Source organism: Lissotriton vulgaris, chromosome 2_1 (genome assembly GCF_964263255.1).
Source record: "Lissotriton vulgaris chromosome 2_1, aLisVul1.2, whole genome shotgun sequence".
Lineage (NCBI taxonomy): Eukaryota > Metazoa > Chordata > Amphibia > Caudata > Salamandridae > Lissotriton > Lissotriton vulgaris.
The window spans coordinates 1288463806-1288488683 of NC_141687.1; the positions used below are offsets into that span (position 1 = coordinate 1288463806).

Genomic DNA, 24878 nt, shown 5'->3' on the forward strand with positions numbered 1-24878 from the left:
AGAGAGAAAGAAAGAAAGAAAGAAAGAAAGAAAGAAAGAAAGAAAGAAAGAAAGAAAGAAAGAAAGAAAGAAAGAAAGAAAGAAAGAAAGAAAAGCTTTCTTTTAATAGCTCTTTCTTTTCAGGTGTGACAGCCCCGTATGGTCAACTCAAATGAACCTAGGAAGTATTGGTTGTGTCAGACAAACAGATTTGAGACAGCAGTGTTTCAGTTTACCCACGGGGCTGACGTCAAGCACTGTACGAAATACAGCCTGTCTTTAGAGCCAACAATCAGTTCTCACATCTCCAACAGCACAAATCTGGGACTGGCTCGGTGGCATAGAGAAGAGGTTTTCAGTCACCTTGTGGCGCATACTTGTGAGCTTCATAGTAAAACTAGGGCTGGTTCCAGACAGTACAGTGTCAAGAAGTGAGTTATGTGCGTTCAGGATTGCTTTTTCAAAGTAGCAGTGCTTTTAAGATGAACATGCACCTTTAATGTGTGTGCTTTTGTTCCCGATTTCTGTGCTACGGAAATATTTTACAATCGGAAAGGGAAGGAGGTTAAAGGAAGAAAGGAAGCAGAAAATAAGTAAGAAACACATAAAGGAATCACTACTTTAGAGTCAGAGTGAAAGTAATCAAAAAGGAAGTAAAATAAAGTGCCAAACAATGAATAAAGGGACGACAGGAAAGAAGAAAATTAGACTGCCAGGCTGAAAAAGACAAAAAAGAAACCAACAAAAAAAACTAAACAGGTAAACAAACGTACTGACTATTTAAAGATGCATTATAGGCAAATTGAAAAAAACACTATGTAAATAAACACAACAATACACATATATGATGATCTATGCTCAAACATAATTATAATCAAGATATCACAAATCATGTTGGAATGCCATGTGGCCTTCGCATTTGACTCAAAAAGACTCCAATCACAAGAATATCGGGACAATTCAAGTTTAGAAGATTCCTAAATTATTTTGAAGTTTCAAGTTTGTGGTGATTCAACCCTGTATCGGCCTTCTGAAAATATTTTCCATGTGTTTAAGAGGACAAACTTATTCTGTTTTCTCAAGGGGGAATCGTTAATTTGCCATTCTGTGGTGAGATACAGCCCAGCTCTGTTAAGAATGATTCAGGAAGTCTACAAATATGACATGTGCTTTTCACACCGTGTTTGTAGAGTTGCTGCATTTCTTTTCTTACCAGAGCTGGGCTGCGGCGTGATTGTGGGCCTTTGTTAAAGATTTCAGGTTAATCGCAGCGCCCGTCTGAAGCTGCAATTAACAAGAAAACTTTAACAAAGTCTCACAATCACCCCGCAGCCCAGCTCTGGTAAGATGAGAAAATCAGCAAGTCTACAAACAGGTCGTGTGCTTTACACGCCATGTTTGTGGCTTGCTGAATTTCTGTTCTTAATGGAGTGTCCAGCTGTAGGGTGATGGGCATATTGTTTGCTTTTGTTTAAAGTATTCATGCTAATTGCAGCTGGTGATGTGCTGCAATTGGCATGAGTACTTAAACAACAGCACACAGTATGCACTGCAGCCTGAATGAAACACCAGTTTTTCGCGCCGCTCGCTTTTTAAGAGCAACGGCAGGAACGTTCTTGTTTAATGTGCTGTGTGTGGGCGCTCCAAACACAGCACTGCGCGCTTCATGAAAGAGAGGTGCGCACGCGCCCACCCGCGCACGTTCTTGGGAACAGTGGTGGCCACCACGAACGGCTTTCCGTATACATATAGGTGGAAATGCGGATATACCCAATGAATGGCGATCGCCTCCTTCTCGATTTGAGAATATCTTTGTTCAGTCTCTGTGAGTGAGCGGCTGGCAAAAGCCACTGGAGCCCAATCCTCATCCGCTCTTTGTCTTTGCATTAATACAGCCCCTAATCCTACCGGACCAGCATCCACATCCACGAGTGTCAATTTCCAGGGGTCGAAGAAGGCAAGTGTGGTGGCTTCCGACAGAGCTCCCTTGATTTCATGAAACACTTTTGTCTGCTCTGGACCCCATCTCCATGGCGTGTTGTCTTTCGTGAGTTCCCTCAACGGTAGTGTCAAATTGGCGAGGTCGCGGATAAACCTTCCACAGTAGTTTACCATGCCCAGGAAGCTTCTGACTTCAGTAACGGTGGTGGGAGGTGTAGCTTCCTTGATGTCCTTTACCTTGTCGGGGTCCGGGTTGACCCCGTCAGCCGAGAAGGTGTATCCAAAGAATTGCAGCTTTCGTTTTAGGAACTCGCACTTATCGCGATGTAAGGTGAGGCCTGATTCTCAGAGTTTTCGAAACACTAGCGCCAGGCGAGTGTTGTGTTCTTGGATGGTTCTGGCGTGTACCATGATATCGTCGCTGACATTGATTACCCCAGGTATGTCAGTTATCAGCTCTTGTATGACATTCTGGAATACTTGAGCCGCAATAGACACACCAAAACTGAGGCGTGTGTATCTCCTGAGGCCCACATGCGTCGAGAAGGTCGTGATGTTGCGCGATTCTTCATCAAGCACCAGCTGGTGGTACCCAGATCTCAGGTCAAGTTTAGAGAACCAGCTGGCTCCTGCCATTTCCCCGATCAGATCGTCAATGGTGGGCATTATGTGACGCTCCCTCTTTATGGCAGTGTTAGGGAGTCGCATGTTCACGCAGAACCTGACTGCACCTGGTTGTTTTGGTTTGCGTGTGACTACAATGGGTGAGACCCAAGGAGTGGGGCCTGTGACCTTTTCTATGATTCCAGCTGCTTCCAGCTTCTTGAGTTCTTCTTCCACCTGAGGTCTGAGGTGGAACGCAATACGGCGATGTCTCAGGGCCACCGGCTGAACGGTGGGGTCGACGTGGAGATGTATTTTATTCCCTGTGAATTTTCCAATGCCTTTGAAGATGTCGGAGAACTCCGTGATTAATTGTTGGACGGATTCCTGGTGGACTCCAAGAGCGAACATGACTACTCCCAGGTCTTCAGTCGCCCGGCACCCGAGCAGCATGCCTTGCCCATCTTCTGACACAAAGATGTTGGTGGTGATGGATTGGTCTCCATGCGATATGGTCGTCTTGAACTTCCCTCGGATTCTGAGGGGGATGTCCTGGCCATAGGCGAATACCACGATGGGTGACAGACATAATTTTGGGGCGAGTCCAATGTCTGATATAGAGCGGCAGCCATGAGGTTAATGGTTGCTCCCGTGTCTACCACGGCCATGAGTTTTTGTTTGCCCACTCTAATGTTGCACTGAGGTAGTCGCCTTGTTCGGCGAATGGCGGTTCCAATCATGTGTACTTTATGTACCGTCCTTTCCTCCTCCTCCTCATCATCATCCATGTCGCTTGGATTGGGATCACCCTCTGGCACAGCGTTTACCACTTGTCTAGGCTTGCGGAATTTCTTGGACCGACAAACTTTTTCGAAACGATTAAATCGGCCACACCCAGAGCACCGCTTTCCTTTGGTAGGGCAGTCTGCCGCCTGGTGTGGTGGCCCGCCGCAGTATCCGCATGTTTTTCCTGATGTCCCTGCGGCAGTTCCTGTGCTTCTCTTGTTCCATTTCACGGGGGATTTCACCGTTAATTTGTTTACAGGTTCTGCATTCACCATCGCTTGGAGGGCGGCTTCCATGTGGGCAGCGCGGGCTTTCGACAACTCTTTGGTCTTGCCTAGGGTTAGAATGTCCGCAAGGGGCTTTCCAGATTCTTCTAGAATGCGTTCTCTGAGCTTAGCGGATGCACATCCTTGTATAATTTGTCCCCGTATCTCTTCGATGACATTCGTGAATCCGCATGTTGATGCTAGATTCTTTAGTTGTGCGTGATACGTGTCTAGGGACTCTTCCGGCAGTTGTCTGGCTTGTCGGAATATGAACCTCTCATAGTCCTGATTAGCCATAGGCTCGAAGTATGCATTCAGGGCATTTATGAGTGAGTGGTGGTTTTTTGGTGTGGCTTCCACTAGCGTTTTAGCAATGTTGTGGACATCTTTTCCCCCTAGGTGGAGAATCATGGCTCGCTTCTGGTCCTTATGGACTTTGGTGGCTTCAAAGAAGAACAGCAGCCGATCTACCCACTCCTTCCATTTCGGAGCCAATGATGACGGTGATCCTTCTACCACGAAAGGCTCTATTGGGGGTATTGTGGCCATGCTTGTGGCCATGGGGCGCCTTGCGTCTTGTAGAAACGGCACGCGTGATCCCACGAGCACGTGCGTGGTTTGGAGGTGTCAGTGCTTGTCGACCGTTGTAGGCAGGTGGGCCTGGTGCACTTGGCGCATCGTGAAGCGTGTCGACGCTCGCTCCTCCCCGGTGTTCGGGCCGTTGGGGCTCCTTTCACCCCCTGTAGGGCCAGCTCCACCCCTTTTGCCGCGCGGAGCGTGTCGCAGCCAGGCCTCGCAGCGGCGCACGTGGCTCAGGGTTCTGGGCTCAGGCCGCGTGGACGTGTGCGTGGTAACGCGGGTCTTCCTTCTCTCCCCGGCGCCAGCAGCGCGCTTCACGCACTGGCGGTCAGCCCAAGTGCGGCGCTGCTTGGGTCTCCGTGGCTGGGGGTGGCAGTAGGCGCTTCGGCGCCCGGGGGCCGTTCCGTGAAGCACGGTGTAATAGGGAGTGAAGTGCATATAGCGTGCGCACATGCAGGGCGCGGCGGCTCACCTGCACATAAGACCGCACGCGGAGCACTCCGACCCGGCACCTCCGACACGTGGCCGCACTGCAGGTGGATTAGAGGGGCACGAGCGCCGCGAGCGGGTGACAGAGCTCGCGGCCACCCCAGCAAGCCGGGAGTGACACACACACAGTGTGGGATGTGGCAGTAGCCGCCAACAGAGATCCCTACACTCAAGGGGCACCTGGGTCATGCAGGACTGACACGTGGCGTTATAATAAATGCACGGACACTGGGGTATGCTTCTGGCTCTGCCCGCCGTCGCCGACTGGCGTACGTGCGTGCGTGGGCCCTTTTATTAAACAAGTCACGTGGTATCACGTGAGACGTATCTTGCACACAGCACGCAAATAGACTAGAACACAACAGGGGTCTGTAGCTGTGGTGCACTTCTTCACAAGCACTTTTACTTGCAATAAACCGGTTAAATCTTACCGGCAATTGGCATTCAAAATTCATTACGAGGCCCTCCTATGCTGTTAGTGCCCTCCATTTCTGGTGCTTGCATTCGTTTTAGGATCTATGTGCTGCCAACCAACGGTGGTTTTGGGACAGTTGCTGTGTTCATCTAGTCTAATTACTGAAGAAGGTTGTCGAGTACGTGTAATGTGTGAGGACACACAAATAACCGTTTTAGTGCCATGGATATGTTTGCACTTGCATAAATAAACACTAACCACGCCCCTTCGCTCATCCCTCGCCGCCCTGGCGTGCTGCTGCAGCAGCTTTCATTCTGAGGGACTTTTATTATGAAAGGGCACTGAGCCAGCTATACTGGAAACCCGGCTCCCGTCAGCCTTACTGCACCATCCTTAGAATTAACAGCCTGCTCGGAGTTTCATATCCCCGCGCTGCCAGTTTGTCGTGCACCGTGCTAGATGTTTTTACGAATCTTTCTGGCCACCCTCGATATATTTGCATGCATAACGATGGATTTTATATCATCCTTACTGCAGAATACACCAGGTAAGCAAAAATGACCTTCCTTTTGCATTATTTACGGCACACCGAGCGCTCAGACTGTTATTAAATGACGTTCGTTCGTATAAAAAATCCGCTTACATATACGGAAATATTGTATTTGGTTAATCTGGACGGGGTGGCGTGCGTTGTCGCGGTTTATAAACAGATAGTTTTGCATTACGTAATGACGCCCAGGCAGAGCGCACCTCAATTTAAAGTTTTGGTACTAGAAGGAATGAAATAAATGAAAGGAGGTCTGTGGTAAGTGAATACTTTTGATGTCATCACATGGTCTCCTGAATTATTTGTTCACTTTACTTGTGTTTAGTGTATAGCATGTGGTTTGGACCAGCACAGCAGGCTTACTTCTATGACTGGATGCAACTAGAAATGTCATTAACGTTCTTCTGGATATTTTATTTTAAACACAAAAATCATGTATACTGTTGAAGTGCATTTCAGTAACTTTATTTCAACAAGGTAAGTTAAGCCTTAATTCGAACTTCTTCTACATTTATTTAATGGCATTTGTACTTAAATAATTTCTAAAGAAAATTACATTTTACAAATTGCCATATATGCCCCCCCCAGCTTCAGTTTGGGTTGCCATGGTCTTTCATCATGCTGGATTGGCAGGCTGTTTACTGTGCAGTGTGTACTTTAGAAACAGCTGCGCATTACTGTATATGAATTGATTCCTGTCTATATAACCCCTTAACTGTTGTGCTCCCCTCCTTCTCCCAGTGCTTGACACTTCTATGGCGATTGGAGTAGTTCTCGCTTAGAGCCCCATAACTTTTTTTCCACATAAGGTATCCATGTCAAATTTGTGTCCATTTTTCAAACATCCTGGGAATTGTGAAAGTGGGGTTGTGGATTCCCCTGGAGGAGATCAAGAAAATAGGCAAAATATAGCTACATTTTGAGGTTTATGGGAAAATTAGGTTAAAAGTGCTTTGGATAAAATTGTCTGTGCTTTTTTCTCCTAAAAGAGGCATCAATGAACGGATTACTGTACTAAAGTCATCATCTTCCCTGCTTTCAGGAACATTAAGAGCAGAATATATATATATATATTTTTTACCACGGTTTGGAGGTAGCCCATTTTTCCCCAATTTTTTTATGCTTTCAACCTACTTCCAGTTTGTGGTGGAAACCAGTGTAAAACCCATGAGTGATTCAAAAAAACCCAAAGATTTCTAAAAAGTAGAAAATATTCCAAATTCAGCAAGGATTCATATGTGTAGCTCTCTCAAGGTTTTCCCATGTTGAAATAACGAAATTTCGAAAATGAGTAGGAATAAATGGCCATTTGTGACAACTTTTTAACTGTAAATTGTTTGTCACAATGGCGATTTATAAAAGCAATATACCATTACGTCTGCTAGACCCTTCTGGTTGCGAGGATATACAGGGTCTCTCGGAACACAGGGGGCCATATCAGGGTCGGATTGGGACTGAAAATCGGCCCGGGCACACAAAAAAAATCGGCCCCCATTTGCATAATGCCTTTCCTCAAATCAGTGCTTCAGCGTAATTGCATTAAAAAGAAGGAGGGGGGGCTTAAAATATGCACGCATTAGTTTACACTAGTGAAAGACACATGAAAACAAGTGAGGCCACTTCTACTGAGGCCCCCTGCCTCGCTCAGTATGTGCATACATTAAGGGGCCGGCCAGCGAGACAAAGGGAGTGATACCTCAGCATGCTGCTAAACCGGGGGTGGGCGATCGGCGTTGTTGTTGGCGAGGGAGGGTGGTAACGAGCGCCCATCTGCCTGCAGAAAGGCCACTCAGCCACCCACTGGGCCGCTGACTGTAATGCGAAAATAGAGACACCGCCCAAATCGGCCCCAGACTGCTCAAAAAAGCAGCCCACAGCATGAACTCATACACCGGCCCCTCGGGCATTGCCCGAATGTCCTCGTTACCAATCCGAGGCTGGGCCATATTATCAAGCATGGCGATACAATTATCGCAGCTTTAGCGGCAGAAAATTGCCCCTTAAGCGGTAATAATGGGCTTGATAATATGTCCTTGAGAATTCCAATAGAAGCCCATGTTGACACCAGAACATGGGCTTCTATTGGAATTCTCAAGGGCATATTATCAAGCCCATTATCGCCGCTTTAGCGGCAATAATTTTAACGCCCGTCCTTGATAATATGCCTCAGGGTACCCAGAGCCAACAACTTAGCTGCACCGTATAATGTTTTTTCATTGTGACTGAGTATAGACCAATTCATACAGCAAATATGTAGAGTGAAAAATGGGTGTCAAGGAACCCTATATATTTCTGAAATGGGCAGAAGATACAGAGTTTAGCAGCAGTGGATATTTGTACGTTTCTGAAGTTTTTTTGACCCCCCCATTTGTCCTCAAGGGTGGCAGAAAAACCGTCACAATAGTTCGGGGGTAGGGGCATGGCAGCCCATCCCCTATAGTTATGTTAAAGATCGACGCTGGTGTACTTTCCACCCCCCCCCTCCCCCCCGGCAGATCAGGAGTAATTACCCCATCGGTCCCCAAGGGGAAGGGGGCAGAAAGACTGTCTTTCTTCTTGTTGGGTCGGCCATGACCATCTTATTTATTTATTTATTTATAAAGTTTTGTATAGCCCTAATATAACACTAGTAGATATCAGATCAAAAAACATGCATGAGAGCCGAACATTTGAGAAAGAAAAAAATTAGGCTTGGACTAGGTTAAGGTCAGCAATATAGCGGTCGATCATCAAAAGAGGTATGCATTTTCATTTTCACCAATATATTGTCTTAGGGTAAAAACATAGTTAGTAGAAAAGATTTTTGAAGCTGCTGTGGTGGGCAGCCCACACCCCTATATTTTTCTATAAAAACATTCTGGTGTTTAGTGGGCTTTCTAACACCTAGAGTGGCAGATCAGGGGTGATTATCTCCATTCGCTTCCCAAGGGGGCAGAAAGACTGTCTCTCTTCTTATTAGGGGAGGGGCATGGTCATTTTCAATATGGGCATCCACACTCTTATATTTGATTTCAATTACCTTGTGTGTAGTGGGCTTTAAACCCCCCAGATTGGGTTAATCACCCCCATAGGCATGGGAGCCCCCTCACCTGTAGTTATTTTAAAGATTGCCCCTAGTGTCTAGTGGGCTTCTATCCCCAAGGGGCATATCAGGATTAATTAACCCCATCCGCCCCCCAAGGAAGGGTGGCAGAGAGAATATCTTTCTACTTCTTGGGGTCGGCATGGTCATGCCTTTGGTGGGTAGCCCACACCCCTATATTTCTCTTTAAAAGAAATTCTGGTGTCTGGTGGACAAGCCCTTGCCCAGGGGGCCACTCCCCAAAAACCCAGCTTGGTGATGGCTCTCATATAGCGACTCCCACGCAGGGATCCACTGAGCAGAGATATCATTGAAAAGTGAAGATTCTCCCTTTTCCAACGGTACCTTTCCCACCCCAATCAGTGCTCGACGGGCTGAGATGTGCCCCTGAGCACTGATCCAGTGAAAGTAAAACAAGGCCTTCAACTCGTTTTACTTTCATTTTAGTCTAATGATGTCACCGTGCCGTGCATGCTGATCGTCTTTACAATAAAGAAAAAAAAAACAGACTTGGGCTGCTTGAGAAGCTGCTCCCGAGCCGCCCAGGGTAAAAAAGTAATACAGGAATCTCTTTGGTACGCTGCACCAGAGAGGTCTTTATGTGACTCCCCAGTCTCGGCCAATGGAGGTAGGGGGGATGTCGCCCATTGGCCAGCACCCGCACTAAAAGGGGTAATTCTCATTCACAGGTTTGGTGCAGTAATCCATGATGTATGCCTGTAAAATAAATCCAGAATTTAAATGACATTAGAAAATTGGAATGTTGAGAGTTTCATTGTAGACGATGGAGTGGCTGCGGGCTTATCATGGAAAACTACCCCCAGGCAGGAAAACTCCAGCCCAGCCCTACTTACCTCACTGTGGATCTCTTCCTGGCGAGGCCTTCCTGCTTCCGTACCCAGTAGCCAGCAGCTAGACCACTTATTGCCTTAACCACGCATATGTGTGGTTACGTTTTTTGCGTGGTTAAGGCAGGCGTGGTTTAGCTTGCGTATTCGGAACACGCGTGTTTAAGACCACGGTGTTCCAACTGTTTCCCCTTTGGAATTTGACAGGGCACTTGTAACAGTGGTGTAAGTCTCATATGTTTTCTGCCTTGTCTATTACATGTTTTCCACCTGTATTCTTTCTCATGCTGATTGATCCTGTTGTGCGTCTTTATGTTTTTTGTCACCAAGCTCTATATTTTTGTATTTATGTCCCAATCTGATATATTTTTATATAGCACACCTGTACCATGAAAACAAGGAACGAGTACGATACATTATTTGGGGGCTAGAATGTAATATGTCACAAACAATGTGGGCAAGCACGCCCTGCTTTGGGCTAGTTTTGAAATTGTGAAAACAATATGTTTTGAGGTTCTTCGTGAAGGCAGTGAGCAAGGTTTGTGCCCTATAGAGGACAAAATTCACTGTGTTTTCTTGTCCAACGATGAATGTCAATATTATCCAGTACTTTTAAGGGCACATACAAAATGTCAAACACATCCCCCACAAGCTACACCCTCTAGTCAATAACACCTGCTTAACACGCCTGTATGTGATGTTTGTCATGTACATTCCTGCGCAGTGGAAGATGAAGCCTGGGCAAAGGGCAGTTCTGTTAATGGCAAAAGAGGCATGTTCATGGCTATCAGTTTTTCTTATCAGTGTGAGACGTTTGGTAATATTTTGTGTGTGAGTGCATCCGACCTTTACTGTATCAGCCTGTATCTACTAGTCTGCTGTAAGGAAGATTGCCACTGAACAGAGGCTCCCTGTAGGAATGTGGCTACCTGACTATGGTTCCCCCAGATTTTTTGCCTAGTGTTTAGCTGGTTTTCGACTTAGTTGGCCTGGTTCCCTGCTAATCAGGGCCCCAGGCTATCTGCTCTCTCTGTAAAATGGATTCCATGTACCCTAGGTGCATAACTAGATTGGCTTGGGTCACCTTATCAGCCCCTGTACAGAGCACTATAGGTGCCCAGGGCATAGGTGCATCCAAGGCCTACCAGGGGCTGCAGCATAACTTTTGCCACCCCTGGCTGGCTATCTAAAATTGACACAACTGGCTGATCACTCAGCTGGGGCAAGGTGGTGTAATCACCCCTTGCTTAGATATAGTATGCCTATATCTAAACCTATCTGGACACATATAAACCTATAAGTCACTCCTATGGCAGGCCTTAACAATCCTGGAGGCAGAGTGCGTGGTTTTATGTGAGATAGTGCTCTAGCATGAGCTGAGCCTGTCTGCAGCTGTCGGGACCAATTCCCTTAGCTGTTCCGGGATATTGCCATACCATATACTAATAAGTGCATTATAATCCTCGCGGTTAAATGTCAACTTTGGTTTGGCTTTATCAAAACATGTTGTGTAAGGTGTTATACGATTTGGAATACTATCCCCTCGACGGTCGTGTCGACGGGGATAGCATTCCACCCTTCTAGAGGGAGAAGACATGTTACTTTACTGAAACGCGGTTGATTTTTAAAAGAGCCTCAGATCCACAGAATGGATGCTTCTGCCACAGACACGAGTCTGACCTCCTGCAGCTGACCGAAACTCAGCCAAGGAGGCCTGGACAAAGGGTTTCCTGTCACAGGGAGGTGTCACACCACCCCAGACAGGAGATAGTGGATTGTAGCAGGGAGGTTTGAAAGAAACCAGACAGTGCCTGGGTAGCACAAGGCTTCCCCTTGCATAATCTGGTCAAACCGGTTCTGGGGCACACCAGCCCCAGCTCCAGCGCGACCTGGACAAAGGGAAAGGGGTGTAACCACCCCCTTCCTGGGTCCCACCCATAGGAGGGGACCTAGCAGCAGGTAATCCAGCCCCCTAGATTGGTATAAGAATGGGAGCAGTGCCAACGCACTCAGATTATCCTGATGAAACATAAGAAACGAAACTCTGGACCCTTCGACATCCTACTCGACGTAGAAGACTGAAGAATCTCCCTTGTGGTCAAGGAGTGACCACCCTGTACAAACAGGCACCATCCAGCACCTCGACGTTTGCGTTGTTGCAGTTCCCGCCGGAACTCGAGTGACAGAGACTGACAAGACCAAGCGTGCCTGTCTTCTAACAGCCCGATCCACAGTCCCTGCAGAGCTGAGACCCGTGGAGGCGACCGGAAGCGTGGGGCCCGCCATCTTGGAGAAACCATGAGACGCTGACTGTGCAGCCCACGAGTGACCCTCGAAGCTGTACACCGGGGTTTGAGAAGCCCCAGCCCTGAGCCTCTTTTGCACCGAAGCTCACCCCTCTACACTCACCGAGTGCTGAGTGGGGCCCTTCTGCTTCTTTTGGCTCAACGCGTTGGCCCGGTCACTTGCCCGCTGGCTTGTGGCCCCTGTGCCGACAAACTACGAAATCTAACTTGTGATTCTGGTTGCTCCAGACTTGCACTCACTCCTCTGAAAAGGAGCACCCACTCTAACCCTCCTTGTCCGAGTGAGAAGCAATCTTCCTGTCCTGCGTGGATTGCTCTTGCCAAGTGTTGTTTGCTCCAATCTTGAAGCCAACTGCGCCGACGGCGAGAGCCTTCGTGGGACAGCTCGTGACCCGCTCCTGGATGTCGCAGATGCCCTAGAGCCCACGTGGCAGCGGAGAGAAGCTCCTCGACAACCACCTGATTGCGCCCGACATTGCCTGGTTCCGTCCTGGTTCCACCCTGGTCACTGCTGAGTGACCCAGACTCTGTCCCCTCTGCTTTCAGGTACTGTACGACTCTGATCCACCCTTGGATCACACCGGACACTTCTCCTTCACATCGCCTGCAGCATCTTCAGCTTCAAGCACCAACAACCTGCGTGATGAAACCCGACACAACTTCGACCCTATGCACCCGCTTCCTGTGGGTGAGGTAACTCAACAACGCCGGTGTTCCCACACTGGTACACACCTCTAGTGTATGTGTCTTAAATTTCGTCCTTCTAGGTTAAGTGGAAGTCTCCTTAAACAGTAACTTTATAACTTTTACGCACCATTGACTTTGCATTGGTGCATGCGTGTGCTTTAAGCGCTGCACCCGAATCCCGCGGGCTTTTCCCGACTTCAGCATTGCTAGTCCCGACTGCTCCCAGCGATTCCGTAGGCCCTAGGCCAAACCACTGTTCGATTGGTATCTCTTATACCACTTTCTTAATATATGGTTTGAGTGGCCACCCGCCCTCATCCATAATTGTACAACTTTCATATGTTTAACTGTGCTTTTGTTTTAACGCTTGTGCCCCTTTGCTCATAAAGAGTACTGAGGATTATTCTAGTAATAAATACATATATTTTTATAATATATACTTGTGTGGTGTCCTTTCATTTGGTATTGAAGTATTGTGATTGGTAAAACAGCTCGCTTAACACGACCTCTTGAGTTTAGCCTTTAAGGCTGCTTAGTCCATGCTACCACTAGGATAGCTCGTCTAATAAGGTTGACTTACAACCAGACACCATAAGGGATTGTTTGGACTGATACAAGGTGGTTCCAGAATTGGAAACATCACATATCAGGCCAACTTCTCACATTGGTGTGCAGCGGTGCGGATTTGAGCTTGCTGTTGTTTTTACCATTGCAATCTTTTTATCAAATTGAAAGATCACATCAAGTACCTTAGGTACATATAAAACAAAAGCTTAGCATATTTAAGTTCTACTGAACTTAGTAGTTGTAGATCAAAGGGAGTAGCACACCCTGCCTACAACTCACTAGCAAGGTACAGTAAGAATACACTTAGTGTAGGTAAGTGCACCACTTGCACCTCACTAGCAGTCATTTCTGGCACAGGAGGAGCTTCAGGCTCTTCACCTGTGAAGGTTGACCTTACCAAGGCAACCTCCAGCTATGACAAACTTAGCCATAAAGACTTGGGTCCCTTATGCATTGAAAGAGGGCAGATAAATGGGTCAGAACCAGGATTAGGCCTAAGAACGAGGGCAATGACCAGAAGAAGGAGTCTACCAAGCCTCAAGATAAGGATGGGGATAAAAGTAAAGAAAAGACTTCCCCAGGACCCCAAAACTCCAAGGATGGGGGTGGGTCCCAAGACACTTCATCTGTTCAAAAGAAGCCATACTGCCATGTCTGCAAACAGACTGGCCATTGGAAATCAGACAGCTGTTGTCCAAAGAATGGCAATAAGGAAAATATACCTCCAAAGCCAGCTCCAACACCTCCTGTTACTGTCAGCAGTAATCCCCCAGGAAGTGGGAGCACCCCCAGGAATCTGGGTGGGTATACTTTTGGAGCACAGGTGGACCCTGGCCTATCCAGGTCCCCATCACCAAATGATCTTGTCTATGAGACTGGCATGGGGTTTTCCAACTTCTCTGATTGCCCAAATACCTTGAGCAAATATAGACAGGAACCCATCATCAATGGTTTGAAAGTTGAGGCCTTTAGAGACACAGGGGCTAGCATCACCTTGGTGGCTGACTGTATAGTCCCCTCTAAGCAACTTTTACCTGGTGCCACATACCAAGTAACAAACATTGATGGAATACAAACCAATCATCCCATGGCAGTAGTAAGTCTCAGCTGGGGAGGTGTCACTGTCCCAAAGAGAGTGGCAGTGTCACCAAACTTGCCTGTAGACTGTCTACTAGGTAATGATTTGGAAATCTCAGCCTGGGCTGAGGTTGAACAGAAAATCCATTCTAGAATGGTAAATGCCAATGGAAAGGTTAGTGGGGCTGTAATGGCTACAGCCCCAACCCAAGATGTCCTTCCTGAAAAGGTTGGTAGGGCTGAACAGCTCTCTGCCCCATCTTTAGCTAACTCCCTTCCTGAAAAGAATAGCAGAGCTGTTATGATAACAGCAAATACCCAAACTGAGTCTCCTCCTGAAAAGGTTGGTGTGGCTGTGATGGCCACAGCCAAAACTCAAACAGATATGTGTGTTGTGAAGCCTGAAATGATGGATCACCCCACCCAAACTGAGAGCATGGAGGAGGAAGAGAAATCTCCCCCTCACCAGACATTAGGACAGGATCAGCCTCCTCAGGGAACTGATCTTACCTCTGATGAAGGAACTGCCCCAGAGGTTGTTAGGCCTGGCCTGACAGAGCCTCTGATGGCAGTGGACCCTTCTCAGGTGGAATCCAGTCTGGAGCAGGTAACCTGCCCCTCTCTACCATGCCTTAGTCAGCCCAGGGCTGCAGAGGACAAGAAGGACAGTGAGTCCCCACAGGGCCCCTGTCAAATAAAGCACCCCCATCAGCAGATTAGGGGCACCGAAACTAGTAACCCTAGTAAGGTGAAAACTTTAAAAACTCCTGAGGGAGCCCCCTTAAAAGTAGTTAGGGACCTCCCACAGATGGATTCTGTTGGGAACAGCCAAACCTGGGACCCAAAGGGCCCAAACCTGAATTGTCCCTCCAGTAAGCCAAAACAAGGGACCCAGCCTCCAGCTTTAGGTAGCCAGAGGTTGACCCTGAGAGCACAGTGCAACTCAGTTGAAGAAAGAAAGGCACACATTGTGGAGGATAATTGGAGGAAGCTGAGCCCTATATTAGTGGAGCCTCACTTCAATACTCCATATCAAAACCAGCCTTTTTTTTTGCATAAACACACCCAAGGTAGTGATTCCCTATGGTGGAGACCCTCTAATACCCCAAGGGTGAGGGACTGCTTAGTGGACCATGAGACAGGGGGTACCCATGCTAGTGCAGTTACTTCCTTATATGGCCACTCAGGCAATATAGGCTTACCTGGACAAGGATAGCCTTATCTCCTTTCGTTTGGGGGGGGGGGTTATGTAGGAAGGTGGCTACCTGACTATGGTTCCCCCAGATTTTTTGCCTAGTGTTTAGCTGGTTTTCGACTTAGTTGGCCTGGTTCCCTGATAATCAGGGCCCCAGGTTATCTGCTCTCTCTGTAAAATGGATTCCATGTACCCTAGGTGCATAACTAGATTGGCTTGGGTCACCTTATCAGCCCCTGTACAGAGCACTATAGGTGCCCAGGGCATAGGTGCATCCAAGGCCTACCAGGGGCTGCAGCATAACTTTTGCCACCCCTCGCTGGCTATCTAAAATTGACACAACTGGCTGATCACTCAGCTGGGGCAAGGTGATGTAATCACCCCTTGCTTAGATATAGTATGCCTATATCTAAACCTATCTGGACACATATAAACCTATAAGTCACTCCTATGGCAGGCCTTAACAATCCACGAGGCAGAGTGCGTGGTTTAATGTGAGATGGTGCTCTAGCATGAGCTGAGCCTGTCGGCAGCTGCCGGGACCAATTCCCTTAGCTGTTCCGGGATATTGCCATACCATATACTATTAAGTGCATTATAATCCTCGCGGTTAAATGTCAACTTTGGTTTGGCTTTATCAAAACATGTTGTGTAAGGTGTCATACGATTTGGAATACTATCCCCTCGACAGTCCTGTCAACGGGGATAGCATTCCACCCTTCTAGAAGGAGAAGACATGTTACTTTACTGAAACGCGGTTGATTTTTAAAAGAGCCTCAGATCCACAGAATGGATGTTTCTATCACAGACACGAGTCTGACCTCCTGCAGCTGACCGAAACTCAGCCAAGGAGGCCTGGACAAAGGGTTTCCTGTCACAGGGAGGTGTCACACCACCCCAGACAGGAGATAGTGGATTTTAGCAGGGATGTTTGAAAGAAACCAGACAGTGCCTGGGGAGCACAAGGCTTCCCCTTGCATAATCCGGTCAAACCAGTTCTGGGGCACACCAGCCCCAGCACGACCTGGACAAAGGGAAAGGGGTGTAACCACCCCCTTCCTGGGTCCCACCCATTGGAGGGGACCTAGCAGCAGGTAATCCAGCCCCCTAGATTGGTATAAGAATGGGAGCAGTGCCAAGGCACTCAGATTATCCTGATGAAACATAAGAAACGAAACTCTGGACCCTTCGACATCCTACTCGACGTAGAAGACTGAAGAATCTCCCTTGTGGTCAAGGAGTGACCACCCTGTGCAAACAGGCACCATCCAGCACCTCGACGTTTGCTTTGTTGCAGTTCCCGCCGGAACTCGAGCGACAGAGACCGACAAGACCAAGCGTGCCTGCCTTCTAACAGCCCGATCCACAGTCCCTGCAGAGCTGAGACCCGTGGAGGCGCCCGGAAGCGTGGGGCCCGCCATCTTGGAGAAACCACAAGACGCTGACTGTGCAGCCCACGAGTGACCCTCGAAGCTGTACACCGGGGTTTGAGAAGCCCCAGCCCTGAGCCTCTTTTGCACCGAAGCTCACCCCTCTACACTCACCGAGTGCAGCGTGGGGCCCTTCTGCTTCTTTTGGCTCAACGCGTTGGCCCAGTCACTTGCCCGCTGGCTTGTGGCCCCTGTGCCGACGAACTACGAAATCTAACTTGTGATTCTGGCTGCTCCAGACTTGCACCCGCTCCTCTGAAAAGGAGCACCCGCTCTGACACCCCTTGTCCGAGTGAGAAGCAATCTTCCACCTGCGTGGATTGCTCTTGCCAAGTGTTGTTTGCTCCAATCCTGAAGCCGACGGCGAGAGCCTTCGTGGGACAGCTCGTGACCCGCTCCTGGAGGTCGCAGATGCCCTAGAGCCCACGTGGCAGCGGAGAAAAGCTCCTCGACAACCACCTGATTGCGCCCGACATTGCCTGGTTCCGTCCTGGTTCCACCCTGTCACGGCTGAGTGACCCAGACTCTGTCCCCTCTGCTTTCAGGTACTTTACGGCTCTGATCCACCCTTGGATCACACCGGACACTTCTCCTTCACATCGCCGGCAGCATCTTCAGCTTCAAGCACCAACAACCTGCGTGACGAAACCCGACACAACTTCGACCCTATGCACCCGCTTCCTGTGGGTGAGGTAACTCAACAGCGCCGGTGTTCCCACACTGGTACACACCTCTAGTGTATGTGTCTTAAATTTCGTCCTTCTAGGTTAAGTGGAAGTCTCCTTAAACAGTAACTTTATAACTTTTACGCACCATTGACTTTGCATTGTTGCATGCGTGTGCTTTAAGCGCTGCACCCGAATCCCGCGGGCTTTTCCCGACTGCAGCATTGCTACTCCCGACTGCTTCCAGCGATTCCCTAGGCCCTAGGCCTAACCACTGTTCGATTGGTATCTCTTATACCACTTTCTTAATATATGGTTTGAGTGGCCACCCACCCTCATCCATAATTGTGCAACTTTCATATGTTTAACTGTGCTTTTGTTTTAACGCTTGTGCCCCTTTGCTCATAAAGAGTACTGGGGATTATTCTAGTAATAAATACATATATTTTTATAATATATACTTGTGTGGTGTCCTTTCATTTGGTATTGAAGTATTGTGATTGGTAAAACAGCTCGATTAACACAACCTTTTGAGTTTAGCCTTTAAGGCTGCTTAGTCCATGCTACCACTAGGATAACTTGTCTAATAAGGTTGACTTACAACCAGACACCATAAGGGATTGTTTGGACTGATACAAGGTGGTTCCAGAATTGGAAACATAACATATCAGGCCAACTTCTCACACTCCCGTTGGTAGCTAACAACTAGGACATTATCTATTTTTATTTGCTGTCACAGTAACTTTTCATTGGAATCTGCTTGGCAATGCTTGCCAATGATTCATTGGTAAGATGTTTGGTCTAATATTGAACGATTTACTTTATTAAGCAGTAATGTGTCTACGCACGTTAGTGTAATGTCAGGGTTATTAAATCTGGAAATGAAAGTCCAGATGATTTGCTGCTCAGTTTCATAATGTTTGATTTACATAGAATATGTATACAATCAGATTTGGTCAGATTTCAATGTAAAATGATTGAACTTTATGTAAATATATACTTACTTTGTGTAATCCCAGAAAATGAGACAAATAATAATAAAACATTAAGAAAGGTAAGGTGTTTGGGAAAATAATCCTCAAATTTTGCAAGAAGGAATTATAACATAGGATAGTCCTTAGTAATGTTTAACAGAAGACAACACATCATATGGTAGCACAGCATCAAACCCAGAGTAATCAATTGCACGTGCCATTTCTCACTAGTCTTGCTTTCCGTTGTGGACTTTATAGTTATGTATAATACAGAGCAGGAGGGCGTGGCCACGGAGGCGACCGAAATGGCTGCCTCCACGTGAAGCTCCGCCGACCGGGCTCCCAACACTGCCAAATAATATGTAATTAGTCACCATCCTGCCCACATCACCATTGAATCCAGCAGAGGAAGCGATTCCGCACACTTTGGTGCTTTCTGAAGCTCTGGGGACGGTGTTTGTGGAAGACGAGGCGGAGAGGAGTGTAGACCTCCCTGGCCTCTGTGATATCCTCCCTATCTGCGCCCGATCGCCGGGTAAGTGCTGTTAGGGGTGCTCCCGGCCAGGCTTGCTGCCCCCGTGCTCGCGGACCGCTGGCTTTCCTCTCCGCTGCCTGGGGTGCCTGGGGCTGCGCTGTTGGGGTGCCAGTCTTCTGGGGCGGCGGTGCCGCGGCTCTCGGGCCTTGGTGTGTCCTGTAGCCGGGGCTTCGGTGTGCGGGCCCGCCGGCGTGCCTCGGACTGCGGGGTGGGGCTGGGTAGTTTGTGGCGGTGGGGATTTCTGGCTGCGGCGTCAGGTGCCCCGGGTGGTGACCCCAGTTGTTCAGTGGCGGCCCCGCCTGGACCCCCACGTGGTGGATTCCCCCCCCCTGTTGTGGGGGGTAGAAGCGCAGAGGGGACTGTATTGAACCTGGGCCCACTGGCGGGTGACATCACTTCAGCAAGCGTTGGTTGCTGCTGTGGCTGGTGGGATCCCTGCTGGGAGTGCGGCTTCCCCTAACTTGCAATACCTGGCTGGCACAGCTTTAGACCACGAGCCGGGGCCCTGATTGCTGTGCACCTTAAGATTGGTTGCAGACTGATTTGGTGTTTCTGCTCATGCCCCCAAGTCTGCCTCGGGTTCCTAGTGTTTGATAACTCATATTGGTCTGCCTCATTATTTTGGACTGCGCAATTTTAACCCGCTATCTCGTGACTGGCCTCGGAGTGACCATGGGGAAGAGAGATCCCAATCAACGAAAGCTTAGCTTTCAAGACCCCCCTCCTCATGTCAGAGGCTCCCCCTGGCTCGTCTTCTGGGGCTACCGGCTCTGTTGAAGGCGGTGATGCTACCTCTTAGGTCACAGCCATGTTGGGCGAAATGAAAGCTGGTTCAAGGCGCTTGATGGCTGCTTTGATAGCCTTGAGCAGAAACTCGCCGATATGGGAAACAAGGTCCAGGCCCACAATCGTCGCCTGGACATGGCGGAATCCAGAATATCGGATGTAGAAGACAACGCCACGAAATCGCTCAAGCGGCTCGAAAGCCTAGAGAAGATACTAAAGGAGGTGGCCATAAAAAACTAAGATTTGGAGGCGCTTAGCCAACGAAAGAACATCCGTATAATTGGCGTGGCGGAGACAACAACAACGGGGCGATTTGACACTTTCGTTGAACAACTACTCATTGATCTGTTTGACAGAGACACTTTCACAAATGGTTTTGTGGTAGAACGCGCTCACAGGTCGCTCGGGCCTCGCCCTCGCCCTGGGCAGCCTCCGCGCCCGATCATTGCCAGGATCATGAATTTCCGCGACCGTGACGCCGCCCTGCGAGATTCAGTGGCAGGGTAGTACTCTGTCCTTCTTCCCTGATTTCACACTGATGGTTCAGGAGGCAATACGCAAATTCTCTGGAGTCAAGGCGACCCTACGCAACCTGGGCCTTAAATATGGCATGATGTATCCAGCGAGGCTGTGGGTTGACGTGGCCGGCAGATATCGCATCTTTGATTCCCCCACGGAGGCACAGGCATTCTGTCAGCACTATAGAAAACAGGGGTCTAAGGGGGGCCCCCAGCTCTACACTGCGTTTCCTGTCCCGTGGGGACTCCCAAAACAGTGTTGATCTTTTTACTGACCCGGGCCCGAGGTGAAGTCTTCGCATTACCTTTTTTTTTTTTTTTTTTTTTTTACAGACCGTTGTTATTAATGATTTGATGTGGGCTTTTCTTACGCTCTTTTTGTTGCACATTGTTTTTGATAGCATTAACAGTTGTGACTCCCGTCAGGCATGGCGTTGCTACCCCTCATGGCGAATGCCCTTATGTCTTTCTTACCTTGGTTTTTTTATTGATGCTCTGTTGTTTCACAGATTGGTTCAGTTACACTATACGTGCATATAGGGAATGCCTCTACGGGGAAGTCAGGAGGCTGGGTGGTGGGTGGAGGGTGGGGTGTATTTTGTTTTTGTGCATGTTTTATTATGTTGCAATTTTTTGATGCAGTTGTTAATGGATTGAGTAGCGCATTATCCAACACTCTTTTCTTTTTGCTTGTTTCATGGCAAAGGTAGGCCTTCAGTCTGGTCCTTCCAGACTTTCCTTGATGTCCTGGAATGTTCGTGGCCTGAACAATACTAGAAAGCGCAAACAGGTTTTCAATTATGTATTACGGCATAACATTGATGTACTTTTCCTTCAAGAGACACACTTGGCACATGCTGACTCAGCCTCCATTGCTAGGAGTTGGGGTGCCCATCGAGTTTTCTCTAATTTTAGTAGGTATGCCAGAGGCGTTGCCATACGTATACACAGGCGGGTGCCTTTTGTGTTGACCAGTAGTGCCACGGACAGTGAGGGTAGATATGTGCTTATCACCGGTGTTATTATGGGTTACAAGATAACGTTTGTAGGAGTTTATGGTCCCAACGCTGCCTCCCCCTCCTTTTTTCAGGACTTGCAGGTGAAACTGCTTAACTCAGATATTGATTTGCTGGTTGTTGGGGGAGACTTTAATTTACTGATGATCCCCGCCAGAGACAGCACCTCTCCTACCTCTGATATCAAGGCACGTTCCCGCCCAGTGCTATCTGACATTTGTTCCCATTTCTCCCTCATTGACATAGAAGCCCATCTTCAATCGCACTCACCTGATTACACGCACCATTCTGGGTACCATAACACTAGAACTAGAATTGATTATTGGCTTCTCTCCCCTGGGGTCGCTGGTTGGGTCGAAGACCTTCTCACCCTTCCGCGAACATTGTCAGATCACTCCCCTATTGTGTTAACACTGCAGATACCCAGATTGGGGGGTTATGAGAAACAGTGGTGTTTCCCCGGTAGAGCCTTGGCGGACCCTGTTTTTACGGAAGAGATCCGAAGTGCCATTGATGACTACTTTGACCCTAACACCGGATCTGTGGAGTCCTGGTCTACACTGTGGGAGGGATTCAAGGCCACTATTCGTGGGTTGTGCATTGCCAAACATGTGGGTCCCTTGCGAGATATCCGCTCCACTTTGTCCCGGATAGAGAGGGACATCTCTGCAATAGACGGAGATCTGGTGACTAACCCGACTAAGGCTGGTGAAGCCAAATGCTTGGAATTACTGATGGAGTTTAGGGAGGCTGCAGAGCGGGAATTGAGATTTCTGTGCAAACAGTACACGGCACGAAAGTATGGGGAAGACGATAGGCCTGGCAGATTATTGGCGCAGCTGCTTCGTCCTCCTCACCAGGCATCATATATTCCGGAAATCGTTGACTCACTGGGTACGAGATACCATTACACCCCTGACGTTTGTGACGCTTTTATGTCCTATTACAAAACTCTCTACACATCCACACTGTCGGGGGACTGGAGGGACCCCGGTCCTTATTTGAATGAGATCGCCATGGTCTATCTCGAGAAACACATGCAGGAATTTCTTGTCACTCCCATCACTCCGGACAGCGTTATCGAAGCCATTGATGCATTGAAAGGCTCCTCGGCGCCTGGCCTTGATGGTTTCTCGGCTGATTTTTATAAGGCGTACAAAGACGAGCTGGTTCCGAGATTGGTGGGGGTGTAAGCTGAGGCACTAGAGTCTGGCATATTACCGCCGACTCCCTGTGAGGCGGTTATTGTTCTTCTCCCTAAACCTGGCCGAGACCCTTCCTTTTGCGGCTCATACAGACCCCTTTCTTTATTGAACTCAGACTTTAAGATATTGGCTAAGGTTCTGGCCATTCGACTTTCGCTTTTGATGGAATCCATTATTTCGCCGGCACAATCGGGGTTTGTCCCACATCGGTCCACCTCTTTAAATTTGAGGACATTATTCTCGGTTTTACATAGGATTGAACCCTCTACCCCGGTCGCCGCTGTGTTTTTGGACACAGAGAAAGTGTTTGACACGTTAGAGTGACCCTTTTTTTTATCAGTCATGAGGCGTATGGGCATGCCGGATGTGTTTGTATCTACAGTTGCTTTGTTATACACCGCGCCTACGGCCCGGCTACGTTGAAATGGGACCATCTCTGAGAGGTTCTCATTGTCACGTGGCACGCGACAGGGTTGTCCCCTCTCCCCTTTGCTGTTCATCCTGGCGATGGACCCTTTGGTTCGCCATTTTCAAGAGAAACACCTCCATCGGGGTCTTCAGTTTAATACTGGGCCTCTTCTTCTTTCCTTATATGCCGATGACACAATTTTTTATGTACGAACGCCTCAAACTAACCTAGAGCCTTTAGTGTTGGAAATTTCCCGTTTTGGGGAGTATTCCTGCCTCTGCATTAACTGGCACAAGTCCGTCATTTTTCCACTCACCCCCTCCACCTTACAATGGAACTGTGCCTTCCCTCTGGAGTGGAATACTGATTCGGTAAGATATTTGGGGGTACATATTCACCTCGACACGGTTTCCATAATTAGGCTGAACTACGGCCGCGCTCTTGACTTCTTGGAAGATCATCTTGAAAGATGGATTTGCCTCCCTTTGTCCATGGCCGGCCGGATTGCTATAATAAAAATTATTGTATTGCCTTGCTTTCTATATCTTTTTAATATTATCCCAATACCACTTACCCAGGTTTTCTTTTCGCAACTTTGCTCCTTATTGTTGTGTTTAGTTTGGGGTGACAAGACTCCACGAGTGTCCTGGCATGTTTTGACGCTCCTCTATGAAAGGGGTGGCTTCGGGGTACCTGATTTTTTTCTTTATTTTTTAGTAACATAATATTCCTATGCTTATTCCTGGTTCCACCCTGATGAAAGGATTCTATATTTGAAACCTGTGGCCGACCTGGTGTTACCTGTACCGCTTAATTCCTCGTGATCCGCAGGATATCCAGACAGTCTCGGCCACATGCTGGGCCTGGGAAAAGCTACGCAGGCTGCTTCAAATTGACAGATTATATTCCCCCGCCCCTCATTTGCCCAATGCCCATTGGCTCCCCATAACCGGCGAACCCGTGGTTCAACGCACATTGTCCAAATGCCAACTCCACACAATAAGCGACCTGTTTCCGGAGGGACATGTCTTTTCCATATCTGAAGATCATCGTTTTGCCGACCGTACCTTTATGGACTCTTTCATGTTGACTAGACTCCGATCCTTGTTACGTGCCGAGTTCCACACATTTCCGATTTCTCCCGATGACACTGCACCTCTCACTTTTATCATACAGAGCCGGACTGGGTCACACGTGGTCTCTAAGCTGTACAAAATGTGTTTGGCCTTGCTTCATTCTTCGGACTCCAAAGTCCGCGCTGCGTGGGAGGGGGATCTGGGTTACCCAATAACAGACGATCAATGGGCGTTGTGCTGTTGAGCCACGAGGGATGTGTCCATCATTAGCAGACATAAACTCATTCACTTTAAGTTTTTGAGACGATTGTATCACACGCCCGCCCTTTCCCATAAGCTTGACCCGTGCAGGCCGCACTGCTGCCCTAAGTGTAGAGCTCCACAGGCTGATTTCTCCCACCTTTCCTGGACCTGCTCTCTTTTGCATGATTTTTGGGTCCAGGTGCATCGCATTTTTGGCGATATACTGGGCATTGCATTAATTCCCACTCCAGAGATTGCCTTTCTGCGCCCTGTTCGCAAACTGGCTGCCCTCGGATTTCTATTAGAGAAACGCGAAGTTGCGTTGCTTTGGTGCTCTAGACGTGCTCCATGTGCACGATCTTGGCTTAGAAACATGGCTTTTTGCAATATTAATTGCGCTGAATATTCTACACAGATCCCAATTGCATCCCCTCCAGCTGACATTTGGGGGGCCCATATCGTTCATATATTGCTAAGATTACTGAGGAACAACAATCTCGGACGATGAGCTCCATTATCCCAGAGGGGGTTGGGTAGTCCTACACATTCGATTGTATTGATGATGCCCGCACTAATCTCCTTGCTTCTACCACAATTGATGTGCCTGCCGGGATTGGATGATGCTCAGAAGGTATGTGCTGGACATTGCAATAT

General features: G+C 48.3%; 1 protein-coding gene across 1 annotated transcript in view; it reads left to right on the forward strand.

Moving 5' to 3' along the window:
* Positions 1-5472: 5472 nt before the first annotated feature.
* Positions 5473-24878, forward strand: part of LOC147732519 (carotenoid-cleaving dioxygenase, mitochondrial-like) — an 816482-nt gene continuing 797076 nt past the window's right edge. Inside the window, exon 1 of the mRNA XM_086958818.1 lies at positions 5473-5605. Coding sequence (XP_086814944.1) covers positions 5518-5605 — 88 coding nt within the window. The 5' untranslated portion in view covers positions 5473-5517. The remainder of the gene's footprint in view (positions 5606-24878) is intronic.